This window comes from Merops nubicus, unplaced genomic scaffold (assembly GCF_000691845.1).
Source record: "Merops nubicus isolate BGI_N331 unplaced genomic scaffold, ASM69184v1 scaffold19621, whole genome shotgun sequence".
Classification (NCBI taxonomy): Eukaryota; Metazoa; Chordata; class Aves; order Coraciiformes; family Meropidae; genus Merops; species Merops nubicus.
In genome coordinates, this window is record NW_008587832.1 from 24,433 (window position 1) to 44,587 (window position 20,155).

General features: G+C 36.8%; 1 protein-coding gene across 1 annotated transcript; it reads right to left on the reverse strand.

Moving 5' to 3' along the window:
- Positions 1-527: 527 nt before the first annotated feature.
- N4BP2L2 (NEDD4 binding protein 2-like 2) lies at positions 528-18,196 on the reverse strand. The gene is made up of 5 exons (XM_008949087.1): positions 16,752-18,196; positions 10,054-10,178; positions 5,332-5,420; positions 4,892-4,968; positions 528-890 (listed from the first exon to the last, which is right to left on the reverse strand). The coding sequence occupies exons 1-5, from the start codon at positions 18,194-18,196 to the stop codon at positions 692-694; spliced, it is 1,935 nt and encodes a 644-aa protein (XP_008947335.1). The 3' UTR covers positions 528-691.
- Positions 18,197-20,155: the final 1,959 nt, after the last annotated feature.

Sequence of the window (20,155 nt, forward strand, 5' to 3'; positions counted from 1 at the left end):
AAAGTTGGTGGTGTGCAGCCATCACTATGGTTTACATACCACCACTACAAATAAATAAAGTCATAATTCAGATTCTACAGTTCCAGACTGGTGAATGCTGTATTGGCAGGATGTGGCTCCAGCTGCCAGATGAGCTTCTGAGACAAAAAAACCCCAAACACTATAACTGAAAACAGAAAATACATGCCAAAATTTTACCAAATGGCAATCCATGCCAAATAGAACAAAATGATAATCCAGGATGTAATCGGTTTTTTTAAAGATCTCCTAAAAGAGAAGATGACTAAATGACAATCATTAGAATTGTTATCACATTAATGACCTCTTCTTCCTGGTCTTTTATTCTCTTTTAAAAGGTATCTAATATGACCTCCTTTAAAAAAAACTGCTCAACAGTTACTTGATATATGACAACATCATTGTCTTAGCTTTATGAAGACTCTGCTATATGTCATACTCTATTAAATATTTTACTAAAATAAAAAGTTATTACAACTGTAATAAATATAGTTTTAAAAAACATTAATGTACCATTTTATTTACATGCAAGTCTGTTAAAGGAACAACCTCCAGAAGAAAATGGTCTTGAAATAGGCCTATTTAAAACACAGAAGATCCACTACTATATTGGAGGTGATGATGTGTTTTAGAAGGGCAAGTAACAGTTTTTTATTAACTGACTGCAGCTGTGTTATCGGCTACTGGAAATACTGAAACAATTCCATGAGTCTGTATTGCCTCCCCACCTCTGTCTTCGCTGCAGAGGTGGCCTTTGAGTGTTTTTGTGGGGAGGTACCACTGAATTCATGACAATAGGAATGGATATTTCATATTCATATCGTTCCAACATCTGAGCAATCTTCTCACGAGAGACCCCATGTTTATTCCTCCTACAAAAATAAAAACTTAAGTAAATTGTCTGGTATGTTTATATGTTTACAGTTTTTAAGAAAAAGAAAAAAACCTCTAATTTCACCATTTTTCTTCTTACTTTTAGTATTTGAAATTTCACTTTCATTACACTGTATCCTCATTCTCTTGGCATTTAACTTGCATTAAGGTTTAACAACTCATCACTGCATATATTAAATAATAGACAACATTACAGTCACTGTTCTTCATACAGAAATGTGATGTTATCCACTAGGACTATGTAACTACACAACTCTAGGAGAACTTTGCTTTCTATTTATTCATCAGACTTTACCTGATATACTAGCTGATGTGTAGACAGATTAATAATGTTATATGCTACTACTTATGAAAGCCATGTTCAAGCTAGCATAAAAAATGAACCTACAGTGTTTCAAGATTTAATGACAGAGTATTTTCTCATCAATAAATCTCTATATAAAATAAGAAGCAATTTTCATTCTGATCCAGAACAGCATATTCAATATACCTTTATCTACTATATTTTCTAAATTTACAGCAAGTATCAGTAAAACACATAAGAGGCCAAAAGTGTTGCTCTGTTCTTGGTGTGTTTAGTAAGCAGCTACTTTCAGGGAGAGCTTTGCCTATTAAGAACCTGAGACATTGGACATGACATTAGGTTGCATCTTAGTATGTATGGAACAGGATCTTAAAATCTATGTTAACAGAAAATTTCAGTCTCTTGTCAAAAGGAAAGCCACAAGGCTCATGCATAAACTGAGAGTCAGAGAATTGCCAGTGCTGTAACAGAACTGAACAGAAAATAACAGATATTAAACAAATTTTTTGTTAGTGTAGACAAGCACTTATCATAACCCAATATATTCTCATCACCAGGAAACCTCGTCCAAGCAGGATTATTTCCAGGTCATACCAACAGGGAATACATGCCTGCACCTTTGTGCTTTCTGCCAGGGACAGAAGAGGCATGGGCCTCCTTGCAAACTATAGAGGAGAAATCAACACTGGAAACAAACAGGCTCTACTGGGAAGAGAATACTCTATACAGAAATATTCTGAAAGACTGATTTCCCGCACCACACCACACCCCTGGAATTTGTGCATATTATTACAACCAAGAAGTATGTATCAAGTTGATGAGGGTTCAGAAGCTGCAGTGATTATCACAAGCAGCTCAATGTTTAAATGCTACTATTTCTACATTGTGCTAATGAAGTCCAAGAACAGCATGTTAAAATTTTCAGTTAACAAGTCTTAACAGCTTTTATTTTATTTACAATTATGAACAAGGTTAATGGCAAAGGAAAAACAAGTCAGTCCCATAGAAGTATGGGGATTCCATAAACCACTTGACTCTCATGACAGAAAAAATGAGAAGGGAAAGTCTAAGTCCTTTCATGCCAAATGGGGAAAGCACAAACTTCCTCAATATTTTCCACATTGTAGTACTGCTAGAAAAAGATTACAGCTCAATTGCTCTGGGCACAAAGTGCACACTCATCCACAACTGAATGGACTTGTGTATCGTCATAACTGAGCAAGTACTTCTCCTTAAAGAACAAAGCAGGATAATAACATCTCCCATAGCAGAAATTGCATCAGGCATAGAAATTCATTTTAAAAAGGAAACAAGTCTGCTGTATAGTGTCATTTAACACTGGGATCTTCTCCTCAGACTTGTCTTTGCTCATCCTTTGGCAACTTGGCTATGCTAAAAGAGCATAAAGCCCCTATCCTTAACCAAAACAGATGTATCAGCAAAAGCTCCTACCAGATAGTGGTGACTTGAAAGCTGGTTTTGTGCAGAGGAAAACAAAGACTCTATTGATAACAGCAAAGTTCTGACCCTATTAAATGATTCTACACTAGAAGATTCTTACATATCAATATACTGGCAAAGTAATCCTGCACAGGACTTGACTACTTAAAATAATCAGCTCAAGTTCAACGAAGTCAATACCAAATTGCAAATGTTTTCACAAAAGTTACATGTACAAAACAAAACTAAAAGCAAAATCACTCCTGAGTGACTCCAGAGACAATTTGTACCTCACAAGCACACTGGAAGAAAAAGACACTTGACATCTACCCCACACTAAAACCTCTGTCGTGTTCTTGACATCAAGAATTTGCCCAGTGTTGACCTAGAGAGCCTTTTCAGATATCTCAAACACTAAGTGGTGGCAGAAACTATTCTATAAAAATAGTATCTAGAAAAGCACCCGACTTTGAGAAAATCAACATGTCACTTGCTAAAACTTACCAACAGTCTAGACAGTATCACTAAAAACAACTATTTTGGATACATGCTCCTCATTTATAAGAAAAGTCTTTGGCCAATTAAAGGAGGAGGTAGTATATTTTCTAGTTCCAGCTACCAGGAACAATGACTCTTTAAATTATCCAGTTCAGGAGGGAATTAGAATGTATGACTCAAGACAACAGAATAAGCCAAATTTGTTATTAGCATAGTATTTGTCCAGGTACTGCACAACACGTTAAGCTCAAAAATTCATAAGGGGAATCCCAAAACTACAGTGACATCTCTATCATTACCTATTTCCCAAACACACAAATATAGAAGATCCAACCCAACTTAAAAATTAAGCCCTCTTCCCAAGCAATTGAAAGACAAAATGAAACCTTACATGACTACCTCTCCTAAACTCTCAAAAAATAAGGATTCCAGGCAGTGGGCCTCTACTCAAATACTTAAAGGAACTGGAGCTGCTAAAACTTTTGTAGGAGGCTCCTAAGAGCTGGTAGCAGCACTTTGCGGTTCAAGGGTTTTCCTTTGGTTTTGGGAAAGATATAAACTTTACTCCTACAATTAATGTCTAGATAGTAAAATTGAACAGTAACACTTCAGATTTGTATATCCTCTTATCTGTTAAGACCATGTGAAAACATGAATTTTTCCTGCAAAATGAGTCTCTCATGTAATAGAAATCTCACCCTGTACATCTTGGAAATGTCCGATTACTAAGATGGCTTACTAACTTGACACTGCTGCACCCCAAACTAGAAAACTGGAAAAAACTTATTAGAATTCACTCTGCAGAGAGAGGACTCATCTCTAAAAATAAGTTAGTAGTAGTGTAAAAACAAAAGGTAAAAGCTTTCAAAAGATTGACAAACATAATGAAGTCCAAGTCAGTAATACAAGTATTATAAGCACTTATTTTGTGCATTGTACAGGCTGATTTACAAAGCTGAAACAATTATAAGCCAAGTCAGTTAGAAACACACAAAATTACAATTGCTGATAGAACTCTTTGTAATTCAATATTTTGACATTTCAAACAATGAAATATGCCTAAGTTGGTCTGATACCTCACAAATTCCTAAAGCAGATCCATCTGAGACAAAAGAGATATCAACCAGGAATAATAACCAGCTTCCCATGCACTCTCACAACCCAGAAGTCCAATGACCTATGTCCAACAGAAGTCAGATCCTCTGAAAACTGGGGAAAATTTCACAAAATCTTGCAATAAGATAATCTAAAATATGAGCTTTCTTTCTAACCTTTACTGATTAGTAATGGACTGTTACTCTCTGACACTGAGACATCTATACAGGTAGACAAAATGAATCACTTATTGGAAAATAGGTAGAAGACAAAAAGAAATTATTACACATTTCTTGCTGTCAGCATTTTGTAGCAGAAAATTTCTCAGAATAACGATTTGTTACAATAGCAGCATTTCTTACAGGGGTCAGTCATTTTTCTACTCATGTCCAACAAAGCTTTAATAACAACTTTTTGGGCCAAAAAGACAGAACTTCTATTTATGTCTGAGTTTTTATTCGTAACACTTCCATTTCAAGGTGTACGTCAAGCTGCCTATTTAGATAAAATACATTTTGTACTTGTAGTCAAGTATATTTTAAAAATAAAATATTGAATAAAATATACTACATAGGCATAAATATGCATGCATAAATATGTCTCTAAATAAAAGTAAAACAAGTTCTGTAATATAAACCTTACTTTTCTAATTCTTCAGGTTCAAACTTCCACCAAGTATCTGGCTCATGGAACTCCACTCTGTATCCCTTTTCTAGAGCCTGCAGCAAGCAAAGAAAAATGTGTGATATGTGTATCATTACTACACAACAAACATACAAACAAAAAGTTTACAGAGCAGTGTAATAAACAGATGTAGTTAGCTCTGCAGTGGTAGCATGCTGAATATATCCCCTGCCCTCAACCCATCTTAGCTGTCATTCCAGGCCAAGCAGATTGGATCAAGTCAGTCCTCAAACTGGTCTGAACTATTGCTGCACCAAGGACTGATCATATCAATAAGCACTCTCTCTGTAGGAATTTGAGTAAGGAAAATGTTTCTGCACAAAACACACCAACTTACCACATGCAAAGGTAAGTTTGAAAAGTTGTACCAGATGATACAATCACACACCAAAACCTACCACTTCCACATATGGCTTCATTTCCCAAGCTTGAGTATTAGTGTTATCTATTATAACTGGAGATCTTCCCTGCTCCATGGCTTGCTTTGCTGCAGTGAAAAACAGTGCAAGTTAATAAACAGTGTAACACAAATAAAATGGTAAATATGAATAAACTGCTCCAGATGGTTTCTGCACTCATCCAGTCTGATGATAACACACTGTTCTAAGAAAAGGAATAACAGCACTGAAAGGCAGAGATAGAAAGAAACAGAAGTAAGAAGGAAAGAAAAATAAAAGTGAAGGGCACAAAAACCAGGTGGTGGTGAATTGACTCAAAGGGGTAAACGGGAAGCATAGTCAAAGGAACACAGCAGAACTGCTCCAAGTCTGTGGCCTGCTGAGTAGAGAGGTTCTGGCATGAAACTGTGTCCTGGTGCCAGCTTCACCAGCCCTGCCACATAACACGTGGTGGGTTCATAACTGACCTGTGGCTGGGTACTGCAGTTCTTCCTCAACAAAACACTAAGAAATAGGTGATTTTCACACAAAGACATAACATATCTGAAATATTTCTGAGATCCAGAACAAAAAATTACAATCATGTTACATCTGTTTATATAACATTTGGATTCACTGGCCAATTTCTACCAAAGCCAAAAGAGGGCAGAAGCTTCAGAAATAATAAGCTGCTCCTGAGTTCTACTAAACAGCACCTGGTAAGAAGGCGCATCCAAATTAGCACTTTATTGATCAAAGACAGAGAGAGCATAGCTGTGATGTAATTTGCTTGGCTGAACACTTACACACTAGTATGCTTTTAAGTTTGGACCAGCACGACCATAGCTGCTTCTAACAAAGCAGAAATGAAGATTACAGTGCAGAACTGAGAATGATTGGAGGAGTTTAGGGGACAAAACATGCAAACCTGTTGGCTACCTGAGATTCATCAGCTCCACAGCAAAAAAAACATTTTAATGTTACCCTGATGCCTAAAATAGCATCTTTTCATAAGGTCCAGGCTGCTTTAGTCTTGCTAAATCAATTAAGCATCTATTTTATGACTAAATGTAACTCTGATCCTGAGATCAGGCAGTCTTCTAAATCCCTTATCCAGTTAGTCCAGAAAGGATTCTCAGAGGACTCCCAACCAACATTACTAGGTTTTGACTCTGAAAAAAAAACTAACACTGCACAGCCACTTTTTCAAGAATATTTAGAGAGCACAATTATGACATTCAGCTTCTACATAATGCTACAACGGAGACTTACTCAAGCAAAAAACACTCAAGTTCTGTCCCCTTACCAGCTTGATATGCAATATGCACCTCCATTTTATACAAGCCAGGGCAGCAGCCCAGCTACTCTTACCAGAAGAAGGAACTTCTGCAGAGGAAAGCACCAAAAGAGGGTACTTGAGCATACCACTTTTGGGACAAATGGACCACCTTAACTTTAGTTGTTTTAGCTTCCTTCACCTTTTTATTTTGAAAGCAAGACCTCTGCCATTGTTTGCAGAAAGAGACACAGCTTCTACATCTTTATAAAAGAAATCTGTGCATCAGCCAGTAAATGAGGTTCTTTTCCAGCCTGAATCTAAGCCAGATGGAGAAGCAGACTTCCAATTTAGGATCAAGTATCCGATTCATGAAGAAGATTCCTCAATTCCTGCTACAACTACTGTAAAGCATCTTAAAACTGAATGCAAGGCTTCTGTAAAATCTGTTCAACAGCTTCTTTGTGCCTCAGTTAATCAGTAAAAGCATTACAATAATTCTCTATTTTACAGAAGCATTGTGAAGATTAATTCCATTAAAAAAACCAAATAAGTTGCTCTGATGCTACACACTAAAGCCAAGAAAAAAAATTGGTTTACTTAGTTCTAAGCAGTACTAGCAATGTGAGTCACAAACACATCAAGAATTTCACTTTTCACAAGTCTTGCAGGAAAAGAGCAAGGATTCAACCCTTCTTTTAGAAGATACAGAAAGAAGGCAAAATTTAAAAAAAAAAAAAGAAAAAGGGCAACAAAAAAAGCATTATTGTTGCAAAGCAAAACTCTGAATCTTAGGAAATAGCCAGGAATTAAGTCTGGGAATTAATAATGTTTCATTAAACAAAGTTAAAATACTATGCATTAAATGAAAAGCAGGATTCTGAACGAGCACAAGGATTAAAAAATTATATCTGTTGAAGACGTGCCCATTCAGTGAACAGGGCTCAGTCTGTACTCTGAATGAAGCGGGGATCTGAAGGAAGAAAACCCCAAAGTTATTGGAGAGAACTGGGGATTTATATTAGTGGATATCAACATGCACAGTGGGAAGAAATTAAATTAACAGTCTGGGATGTAACTTTGTAGATAGAAGGGAGGAAAAAAGCAAACATTAAATATGTTCCAACAGAGAACTAAGGATCGATGGAAAACATTATTATAAGAAAAAAAATTAAAAATTGCTCTAGATTCATTAACTTGCCACAAATGATCTTTCTGAAACCCAAATCTAGAAAACTGTTAGACTGACAGAAACAAGGGAAAAAGCCTTAAATATGTGTTTCAGAAAAGATTAATAACGATAGCAAGAGAATAGCCAATTTTGTAATGAAGATAATGGAACCATCATTAATTTACAAAAGCTTGTGAAGAAAGATTGTATTATAGCTACACTACAACCCACTTACATACTCTAGCATCTTGTTTTAACTATCAGTCTAAGTGCTAAGTGTGCTGATATAATACCTTAGATAAAGTTCTGTTTAAAGGTAAAAAAAGTTACTAATTAATTAATTTTATTGGTCATTGTTAAAACCAAACCAAAGACAGAGTTTAACAAGCAGACAAACCCCACCTCAACCTGTCAAGTCAACAATGTCAAAAACACGTTAAAGGCAGACAAAAGTTCCAGTGGAAGTGGCGGTGTGAGCTAAAATAGGAGACACTTAGCAAAGCCACAAAAGTGAACTTCAAGGGTCTAAAACCCTGTAAGAGTGACACTGATTTCACAGCTAAAGTCACACTGGCAAATTAATTCTAGTATTTCCTAATATTTGTGCACTTGAATGTACCATCTTCACACCATATTTGTATATGTTTTAGTACCAAGGGTATGTAATTCACTGTCTCATAAGCATTTGAGAGATTGTAATTGTTGATCTAATATAAACTAACTTTTTTTCCCTAATGGGCCTCACTTTTAACTATTTTTTTCCTCATACTTAGCATATTATAGATTCATTCCCTCCCCAAAATTGAGGGGAGGATAATGTTAACAGAGTAATTTTCTCATTTGTGAAGAAAGTAAATTTTTGCCTTCTCCACAATTCCAACAAGAAGATTATAAAGCTCTAGCTAAATATGTTTTCATATGATTACTAGCAAATATATATCTTCTGCAACTAATACAATCTATAAGAAACTTTAACCTAGACCTACTATCAAACAAATCCAACTATTAGGATTACCATTTCCCTGAAATTCTTATTTCATGTATTCCAAGGATCCCCACACAAGCAAAACCAAGAGCTTCTTGAAGTACTCCAAGTCTGAGAGCTCTAATTAGTCAAAGCAGGAGGTTAAGAATTGAGCGTAACTTCAACCCAAAGCTATTCTGGCAGATGTTTCACGGTGGAGGTGTTCTTAAACAGCACAGCAGAGCTGCTCCTGTTCTTGCCAACAAATCGCTGAGTAACTAAATTATATTCTGTTCTGGTTGTCAAAACCCCTGTGTAACTAAGTGATACACAACTAGAGAGATCTCCAGGTCTAGGCAGAAACAGCCAGAAGTGATTATCAGGAGAGAATTGTTTAGTGGTGTTTCTGTGACTGGCAAGTGTCGAGTCTTCTCAACTACTACCTTGTCAACTCTTCTGCTCCTAGGCTCCTACTGGGAACCTCATTCCAAGTATTTATTATTGCTGCACTCCATCTTCAGAAGTGCTCTTTGTAATTGATAGTCTAATGATTTCTGAAAAAAATTCCTTCACTGTTCATACGGAAAAGTTCCCTGATATATCGTAAATTTTGCATTACAGTCAGAAGGGGAGGAAAAGGAAAAATATTTTTTTTTCCTTGACCATCTTGATGCAAAGATGTAGTCCTCCAGACAGGAAAGAAGCTTCTGCTTTCCTGAAGCACAGAGGCTAATCTGCACAGACAGGCAACAGAGTTGTTCAGTTTGCCCACTCCTTGGAGCAGACCAAACAGATAATGAGATTCTTAGAAAACTGCTACAGAAAGAGCAAGAATCTGTCTGCTACTCTTCTTACCCCAGCTATCTACTTCCTTAACAATTAAACCCAACCTCTGGGCACTGCTAAGTATTAAGAAAGATTACTTATTAAAGCTGTTAATGTATATGAGTGAACTAAAATCTTCCTCAGAAAAACTCTTCAATGATCAGGAAAGATAATGGAAAAAACCAGGATACTCTGACATTGCCAGCATTAAAAAAAGTTCAATTCTGCCATCAAGATACCAGTATCAAATGTAACAAATCAGCAGGTCACAGCACAAAGAAGACAGATTTTGTTCTTTTAAGTCTGATCCCTCTGTAAGTTCAAAATATGATGTGTATATATATTAATTAAAATATAAAGAATACTTCAAACATATACTTCTATATATACTAAAATACATTTATGATCCTTTTCATATAGACTATTAACACACATGCACACTATGCTGTACTTCATTTTTTTAAAATATAAGCATAATTTAATGGGATACTTCTTATGGATTCAAACCTCTCTTCTGGTTCCAGTCATGAGCATCCCCAAGGTGAGCAGCATTATACGTGTAGCCATCTTGTTGACGAAAATAGTCGTCAGTGCTGAATACAATGCCATCACCACTTTGGCCAAGCAGAAACCTGTTAAACAAAGCAAAAGGCAAAAATACTTTATTTTTTTTAGTATGTTCTAAGTACCTCATAATAACATAATGTATTTACTAACATTTCCCACATCAATTCTCCTTTGGAATTCTCTCTACACACCAACCCAATGAAGCCGAGAAGCAAACCGGATGTTTAGATCCTTTTTCAGCACCGTAACTCTCACCATGCCCTCTGCTGACTTTTGCCCACGCTGCTTCCACATACAACGTGGGTCAAACAGGAACAGCAAAAGAAAACTAATAAAGTTTAAAGCAACTTCCCTCATTTCAGGAAAAAATAAAAGGTTGCAATAAACTTTCAAGGTTGTCCTATTATTGAAAGTCAGGGTTATGGAAGAGGGTCCATATTCCTTCAGGGTCCTGTACGCTTCTCCTTCAGTGCTGCCTTCCCCTCCAGTCCCAGTAACATGGCATCACTTGCCTTCATTTTCTCACCAACTTTAGCACTCGCTGAATCCACAAGCCACTGGGATTCACTACCCACAAGAAAATAATCCTTTTGTCATTGTTGGTTTTGTTTTTTTTTTTTTTCCTCCTGAGTTATTTTTCTGAAGCTTTAGCAGTTGAACTTATTTAAGAAAAGGCACCAAGATGTGATGCATTAAGGTGGATAACTATCAGTGGAGACCTCCCAAGTAGAGCAGCAGTAAGCTGCTACACGGATTACCACATCTTGTGGAACTGTAGTTTAGGTCTAGCACATGACAAGAAATTTAAGATAAGATTTTTTCATATCTCAGTTTCTATCAGGAAATTATATTGTTTTTCCCTATCACTCATAATTCAGTCCTAACACAGTGATAGGAAAGCCATCTGTTTCATTATCACTTCATTTATTACTTCAAATCAGAAAAAAAAAAATTACTTCTCAAATCACTTAAACCACTTGATTAGTGTTTTAGTTTGCTTTCCTGAAGTAAAGCCATACATATAGACCAATGCCAACAAAATCTGACAGAATATTCTCTCAAAAATACTATGAACTATTACAAGGGGAAGACAGACAAAGCAAAACAAAGTAGCAGATAAAATGCTGAGACTCAAATGAGAATCCATAGAGACAAAAAAAAAAAAAGGAAAAAAAGGAAAAAAAAAGACAACACAAATTTCCTCTTCACCCAGTCTTCTGGCCTGCTGTTTCCAAGCAACATAGGTATTTTTCTGGCCAGAAGTTTCCTTCATCTGTAGGTCAGGTCAGAATAAGTGCATTACATTATGCTTCTTGCACAGCTAACGTTAAAGATTATTGCAGAACTATAAACATACTTTAGCAAAGAATAGAAGATGCTGTGGGGACGCCAACAAGGGTAACAAGGGGAATTCAGAGGGTCACAGTTGCAATGTTCACTGTTAACAGGTTTATTTTTACTTCATATTGTAACATATTACTGATAGTATGTTTATTAGTTATTAATTACAGAAGTTATTGTAATGGGTGATGTATGAACACTACAGAAATTAATCTTTTCTAGAATTCAATATTTGCATTGTCATGACATGTCAGTCAAACCTTCTAGCAGCTTTTAAAACACAGGGATCTGTAACAGCAACATTCAGATTACTGAGAACCTGAAGAAACTACTAACAACACAACAGCTCAAGTAACATGACCAAAGCTGCACACAAGCTTCCTTCCTGCTCTTTCTCCCATTTCCAGAGCATGAAGGTTACCTCAGGATAAACAGCCATGCTATTTCAGAAGGCAGAGCATGACACACCAAAAGTACAGACACTTTTTTTGGACATGGTTCAATAATTATTTTTGTTAGAGCCTATGTCTTTTAACAGAAGGTGTATTACACTACTTTAGGAAAAAGCAGAGAAGGATTAAAAGCCTGGATTTTTCTAAGTAGATAAAATGACACCAGAAAACCCATACACCATAGCTTCTTTTTTTTAATCCATTCTTCTCTTCTATTAAGTATTTAGCAGGAATTTATATTCATTAAGTTACTTAGCCATTATTTCACACACAGACAAATTTTCTTACTTACAGTATGCTACATTTGCCAATTAATAATGCTAGAAAGACTGGATCCATCTTCCACAATCACTTTTTGTGTGCTGAATGTATATATGCATCTTAAAGATTACAGACCATCTGCCTTAATAACAGAGGTAGCAAGTAATGACTAGGATTCTTCCACCAGCTGAGTAGATAAGACACGCTCCTACAGCTCCTAGGAGCCTGACCATAAAGTGTCACATATGAACCGATGAATCAACACTAATGGGACTAATGTGGCATTTATTTTTATTTCTAGAAACTGACTCTGTTTGGTCAGCATTATGGAGAATAATTCAGTTACTCAAGTTCTTCTGCTGTATCTTACATACATTACTAGTAGCAATAAAGAAACAGAATAACAAGGGTTTGGGAATATTGCAAACCCATCAAAGTTTATTCTTGAAATACATTGTTATTATTCCTTGAAGTTTAGACATTAATATATTACTATATTATAACTGTTACATCAGTGAACTATGTTTACAAGAGTAATCATAAAACTACAGAATTTGGTAAGGCAAAGCAACTACCAAAGAGGTCAGAGTAACAGAATCCTTATCCTGTACACAACACACAACCTATCACAAAGTAGGGAGTTTAGGAACTGAAACTTAAATTATTACAGCAAGAATTATAGCCTGTTTCTGAACTGTGAAATTAAATCATAAACCATAGAATTTTAAAACCCTGTCAACTACTTTCAGAATTCACAGTATCTAAATTTGCAACATTCAAAATACAAATGTACTTCTTGACACCATATAGACCAATTCACATAATTCTAACATGTATTTGGAAATAAAAGTTATCCCAGGCTCATGAACTAGGAAACAGAAACAACAAAATGCACATCTATACAAAGAAAGCATCATTACTATCTAAAGCCACAAAGAGATGATATTCCACTTTTGAGAAAGAAAAAAGAGAAAGACATTCCTAATAAGTCAGACTACAGATCAGTCAGCATCAATACGAGCACACAAATGAAATGAGCAGCAGTATTATTCAACTGCTATAATCCACTTTTTTCACCCCAAACCTTCCCTGCAATTGAACACCCACCTCTGAACACAGTAGGAAAGTAAAATTAAAGCAGGCAGAAAAATTAAAGCAGCTCAACTACTTTTTCCAGACATGCTATCTGACCGAAAAGAAGATATTAGTTTGACACAGAAAGCTCATCTTGAAACCAAAACGCTCATTTTAACTAGTCGGGAAATCAACACACATTGGTTTTTTTCAGTGCGCATTTGAGTGCACACACTCAGACAAAAACCCTGCTTTAACTTATCTTCAAAACTAAAATGGTCCCACAACCTGTAACCTGGTTAGTCTACTCTGACAGATGGTTTTAAAATAAAGATGATCCCTTAAAATCTAATAAATCACCTATTTAAAATAGCCAACATACAACAAATGAGGGAAAAAAGCAGATAATAATGAAACATAGTTTTTAAATCTTTAGTATTACTAAGCTGTGTAAGTGCTACGTTAAAAGCATTGCTTGTAACATTGTTTGAAGAAATGGGTAATGAGAAACAACAGTAGACTATTGTTTCTATGTTCAGAATGGCCCCAGATGAAGACAACAGTCTCCATATATTCCTAGTAATGGATTTAATTCCAAGTGTACTTCTTAAATGACACCAATATTTGTTCTTTCGACCTCATTAAGCTCCTTTTAAATCAAATTCATGTTCAGATATTTATGGAGGAATGGAAAACTGCATTTGCTGCCAAGTTCAGTAGCAAAATATCCTAAAAATCCAAGTCTCTCTTCTTAAAACTTTTTCCATCATTGTAGAATCATACTGTCATCTACTTCTAGTTGTAGCAGGCTTTTGTTACTTAGGCTAAAGATATCACTGGGTATCTGACCAAATTTCTAACTAAATGGTCAACCACCTCCAAAACCAAGGAAGAAATACAGCATTTTAGTCACATTTCATTATTCCAAGCTTTTCTCTGAGGAGCTTTGGATTGAGGAAGTGAAATCAGGCAAAAACTTTTTGTAAATATGTCCACACTGTTTGACTTCAAAAATGTAATGTGCACAGAGAGTAATAGTGAAAAGTCCTCATTTTTTTTGCAAAGTGGAGCAGAAAGTGCAGATTCTCACTGCAGTAAACCCATTCCTGAACAGAGGATTCTAGCAGTGGCAGGAAGCTCATTTAGCACCAATATTGCATCATATGAACATGTTTCTCCCAACACAATCTTCAGAATGGCAAGAGACGGAACAAAATTTGTCTAAAACAGGAAGGACACGGGAAGCACAGTGGTATAAACAGGGGAACAAGCAACTCGGTGCTGGCAGCAGAGCTAGGCAATAGAGACAGGGCAAAGAGCCTTGTGAGAAGGGTGTGCACTCCTCAAAAGAAGGGCAAAGCACATGCTGAGCTTCATTAGAGAAAATGTTGATCAATGGAAGGCATCATCTACACTCAGCTCTTATGCAGTCAATTTTGAAATACTCTGTCAAATTTGGGGCTTCTCAGTTCAAGAGACATGCTGAGAATCATGAAATGGCTGAACAGATGGCTATGAAGATGGCTAAGGGTATACAGTCCATGAGGAAAGCTTGATAGCAGCTGGGCTTCTTTAGTCTGGCAAGGAACACAGTAGAAGGCCACCCAATATCAGCCAGATACAGCAACTAAGCCTACCCCTTCACCTGAAACAAAGCTGCAAAGGTGATGAGACAGGTTCTAACAGGTGAGAGCATATCTTATAACAGAGGAGAACATATACAAATTATGGTTTGGGAACTTCAGTTTGGAGATTAGGGAGAACTTCTTTACCAGGAGGGTAGTACTGTGTCAGAAAGGTTGGAAAGACTGAAACCTCTGCACTTCAAGGTTTTTCAAGATCAGACTAGACAAAGACACAGCTGATCTGATCCAACAATGGTGACAGACCTGCTCCAAGCAGAATGGATAGATTAGCTGACCTCCACAAGCCTCTTCCAAAAAATATGCACATGCCTGTTATTCCAAGCAGTTGGGACATAAGAGTCAGAACAAAACACAGACTTCAGTGGAGGACTCAGAACAGACAGGTTAAGTTTGGAGCAGAAGTGGCTGTACTTGCAAACCCTTACTTTGCACAAATTGCATACAGGAATTCAAGATTCCTGTGTCCCACTGCTGCTCTGCTGTCATTTGATACTTGGCAAACTCTCTTGAAAGATGCACCTCATTCCCTTCTAGTGCTCACCCACACAGACGTCAGCTTTCTGCTTCTCCTCACAGTCCTTCCGCTAGCACAAGTGGTAGACATTTGTCTGCACATGCTACAGATGCCAAGCCTGCAAAGAAACCTGTGGGTACTGCTATGGCTTCAGAAGACTGTATCCTCTGTCCTAGACTGCACTGCAGAATTCTATGATGTTACACAGAAAAACGTATTCAACTTAACTAAAGATAAGACGACTTTAATAATATATGTATTTTTCTCACAAGCAGCCATTAATTCTAGTATTTTTCCCCCTCAGGTACTTAATACAAGAGATATGATTTCATGGGAATTAACAATTATAGCAAGATGTTGAACACATGAACCTGCATATACTTGAATATGCTGAAAAACAAGTCCACAGAGTTCAAATTCCACACTCAAATTTGATGACTGTTCTTGACCTTGATGTCATAGTGCCCACTTTCCCATCTGTTAAATAAAATCAGTAATTGATCTCACTAGTGAGAGATGAAAAAATCATGAATGTGCTCATAAAAACCTGAAGATACTTGGAATCTTTCAGATAATATGAGTACAATACTTGGAGAAAGATTCAGAGACAATTCAGCACAACAAACATGGGGGAAAAAAACCCTGATATCTTCACATTAACTGTTATCTAAATCATGCACCGAATGAAGCAGCATTTTTTCCACAGGGTTATTTGTTAAAATTTCCTATTCTGCTTTGATATATTAAAGGAATTACTGCAGTAATACCCACGGAGAAAGGTGCAGCTTCAAGAATGCAGGATTGCAAAATATAGCAATTAGGTAACTACAAAAATATTACAGCTAAAATTCTATAAACACAGAAGCTAGGAATTTCTAATATTCTAGTATTTTCCTATGATATAGAGAACATGGTCTCATAAATTTCAGAAAAAAAAAAACACAAAGGCAGGGTTACTCCTTTGTACAAAAACCAAGGAGGAACATGATCATTGATCTACTTCATAGATCCTGAGAGCAGAACAGATGATAACTACAGAACACATCCCATTGTGATGAACAGTTTCTGGATGAAGCTGTCAGTAAGTACTGATGCAGTAAGGTTTTTTTGCATGCAGGAGAAATCTATTTTCACTTAATACAGATAGCGTCTGTGCTCTGTCAACTTACGTGCTTTTTAAACTAGGCAAAAAAAAAACCTTAATATTTACTGTAATTTGTCCTCATTAAGTAAAAATTTTAACAGTCTAATTTACAAATACCAAAGTTTGCCAAGTGCTTAGCGATCTGTTTTTTAATTCCTTAAAATTTTAATTTGATAAGCTTCTCAGAACTTCCCATCTTTACTTACCGAGAGAGTGTTGATTTCCCTGAACCAGGCAGGCCTCTTAAGATAAGGAGAAATTTCTGTGAACAACTGAATCTTTCTTCAGGTAACTGTAAGGAAGAAAAGCTGTGCATTCCTTCTGCACCATCAGCTTCTGGATCCTTCCAACACTCTTCTCTGGTTTCACAGAAACCATTATTTTGGAGTTCACTCTGGTCAGTATGTCCATTTCTGAAGACCTGAGTAGTATGGACATCAATGCGACCAGCATAGCCGGTACTCTGATCAAGCAATGGACCATGACTGTCAATATCAGTATTTCCATGGTAACCATGATAATTTTTGTACAAAAGTTCACTATTCTGAAATGGGAGAGCATTTGTTTTTTGTGGTGGGGAATTAAGTACCTGAAAATGTGACTGATGGTTGAATCTAGGATGAAGAGGTCCCTGAGGTACTTTGAAAGCCTCTGACTGCCAAGCAGGTCTGAATTCAGGCACTGAGCAGTTCCAGTATTTAGAATCTACTTGTCCAGAAAAGGTATTTTCAATTTTCCAGTCACTTGTTTCCACAACAGACTGCTGTTCACCGCTTGTTTCCTGACTGTTCTGTTCCCCACACTGTTTCTTCTCACAGAAGTAGAAACAGGGTTGTGAGCTGTCCAACAAGGTGCGTTCATAATCCTCTTGTGAGGTCTGACTACAATTATAGGGAGAGTGTTGTTCCTGAGAAGTTTCAGTTTCTTTTTCCTGAAAATTAGTGTCTAAGTTTTCATTTTCCAGCTGGTGAATTTCTTTATAGAACTGGTCCAGTTCATCATCTATTTCTGGTGCAGCAGAGCAAACAGTCTGCATCTTCTCTGCCTCCTTTCTTTCAGCTCTGTATTCATGCAATTCATTCTGACCTCCATCACTGCTTCCACACTTGCTGAGACTCTCAGATTTGTCCTGTCTGTTACTTTCAGCAGGCTTGTAAATCGGTCCAATAAATTCTTTGCTTGTAAAAAATTCTTCATCTGATGCATTTCTACTTACTGAGAATAAGGGACTGCTATTTTCAATATTATCTTCACTCACATTATTTGTAATAAAAGGGTCTTTCTTTTCTTCAACTTCAGCGTCATTTATTGATGCAAATGGCAGATTTATATTCTGCACAGTTTCCGAATCAACTGGCTGAATAAGCATTAGATCACTTTCATGGAACACTTCATTCACTGTTTCAGAGAGACCAGTAGGTATTTTCCCTTGCTCCTGCATTTCATGTTTCCCTTCATTGTCTGAGGCACATGCTGGTATCAAATTATCTGACGTTCTCTCAACGTCCTCCTCCTCCTGAATACCTTGGTTATCATCATCAGAGAGTTTCCCACAAGCCACTTCTGCTGACTTCATTTTTTTAGAACATGGTTCAATTGTGATTTCATTCTGACACTCCAAGAGCCTTACTCTACTTTCAGCATGAAGCATCTTAGAGGAAAAAAAAAAAAAAAAAAAAGAGGTAGTATTTGAAAAATTAGAATTACATCAACAATATCTGTTCTCTGCTGACCTATGTTAATCTGCCAAGTGTTACAGATCTCCTGTACATGATAAAAGTGCCAATTTCCAATGCATGAACTGATGTCTGACATCACTATTAATATGACCAAGAAAAATGAAAATACTTCAGTCATGAGGATTATTTTGTGACAATAACTGAACTCAACTAATACATTTAACATCAAACAGATGCTAGATAGCATTTATAATATACTAGTCAAATAAGACTTAAAATCTGCAATCTGTTATTATGTTTCTGGTTTCAGAACAAGTAAAGACCTCTTTAGGGACCCCTCTAAAGGCACCCAGAGCACTTGGTTGCATGTTTTCTATAAAGGAACAAAAAAACAAAAAAAAACCAAACCCTGCCCCAGATTCTATTCTAAGAATGAGCCAGTAAGTTTCAAAAAAATTCAGAGACATGAAAAATTAAAGACAACATTAAAATGGCATTAACTACCATGACATGCTGTCATGCCATTATCCATCTAACTATTAGTTAGAATTAGTTGGATCTTCCTTTGTATTCCAGAGGTCTAGATAGAATGCAACAAAAAGCAACAGCCCTTTTATTATAAATCAAGTGCCAAGTAGTTTATCCAGCAACACCCCCTCAACAAATACAATACCAAAGAAGGAAGAATTTTTCTTACTAGAGGTTTTATTTTACTGCTGTGAACATTCCAACTTTCTAGGGGTAAATACTAATAAAAAGTCATATGCTCTTTATTCTGGACAAGAATAAAGAAATTAAGGTTATTTCCTTTATCTGAAAGGCATCTGAAGGCAGTATTATGGGAAGATTTGTAAGTAATGTTTGTTATCTCATGCTCACTTGGAAAACTGGCAAGAAAAGGTGTTACTCTTACCTACTATCCAAAGGAAAGGGATCCCAGTCTCAAAATGTCCAAACCAAAGAGACTTAACTGTTTGCATCTGACTTTATTACTACAGGCAGCACTAATGTCAGAAGGGGAAGAAAAACAACCATGCAACTATGCCTCTTCCTCAGAGCTGGTGGAACAATGCTGCTATGGTCTCTCCTGTCAAGATACACATTCTATGTGTACCTGCAGTTTCTTCATTTCTCCTTTGTCATAAATTAGAAAGCAGTGATGACATATGAATTATGAACTCTATCCCCCATCTATCAAAAAATGTTACTCCCTCTCCACTCTAAAACAGGACTGGGGTGAAAAAAGTTGCTTTATGATTCTGTGATTAGTTTCTATGTCCTCATCTGTATTCTCAGATACTGTTTAATCAGAGGCCATATCCTGATGCATGCTCTCTCTTTCTGTGCACAATATCCCTGCTGATGGAGGATGCTGCCCTGTGACTGTCCCACAGAGGAATATCCTTGCTAATTTTTAACAGACTGTCCTTTGGTACAGTTACATTTCAAGCAAAAGCATCTCCACCTGCATTAATTCTTGGGGAGGATAGAGCAAGTATATCCTGAGAAAGCGCAATCTGTGTGACAGTCTTGCTTACTGAATGAGATAAGCATAAATCTCTCAAATGTCTGGAAAGAACTGACTGTAAACATTGAACCTGAACTGGCTTATATGATTCACCACGCTGGCACTTGCAACACTACAGTATTACTTTAAATAACCTGCCAAACGTCCAGAAAACTCAACCAAATAACTCAAGGACTTAAGCTTCACCTGTACGATAAATTTCCAAATGGAAAATGAAGGCATATATTGCAGAACTTACAGATAAGGGAAACCTATATCTTGCGTGACCAGCTCTTTCTGGGTACGGAGGTGACACAGCACGTAGGCCAGCGCCCCTCGCACAGAGCCAGGCCACACAGGAGAGCCCGGGGAAGTGGGTGCTGTTGCCAGGAACCGCCAGCCTCAACTTCTGGTATGTGTGCCA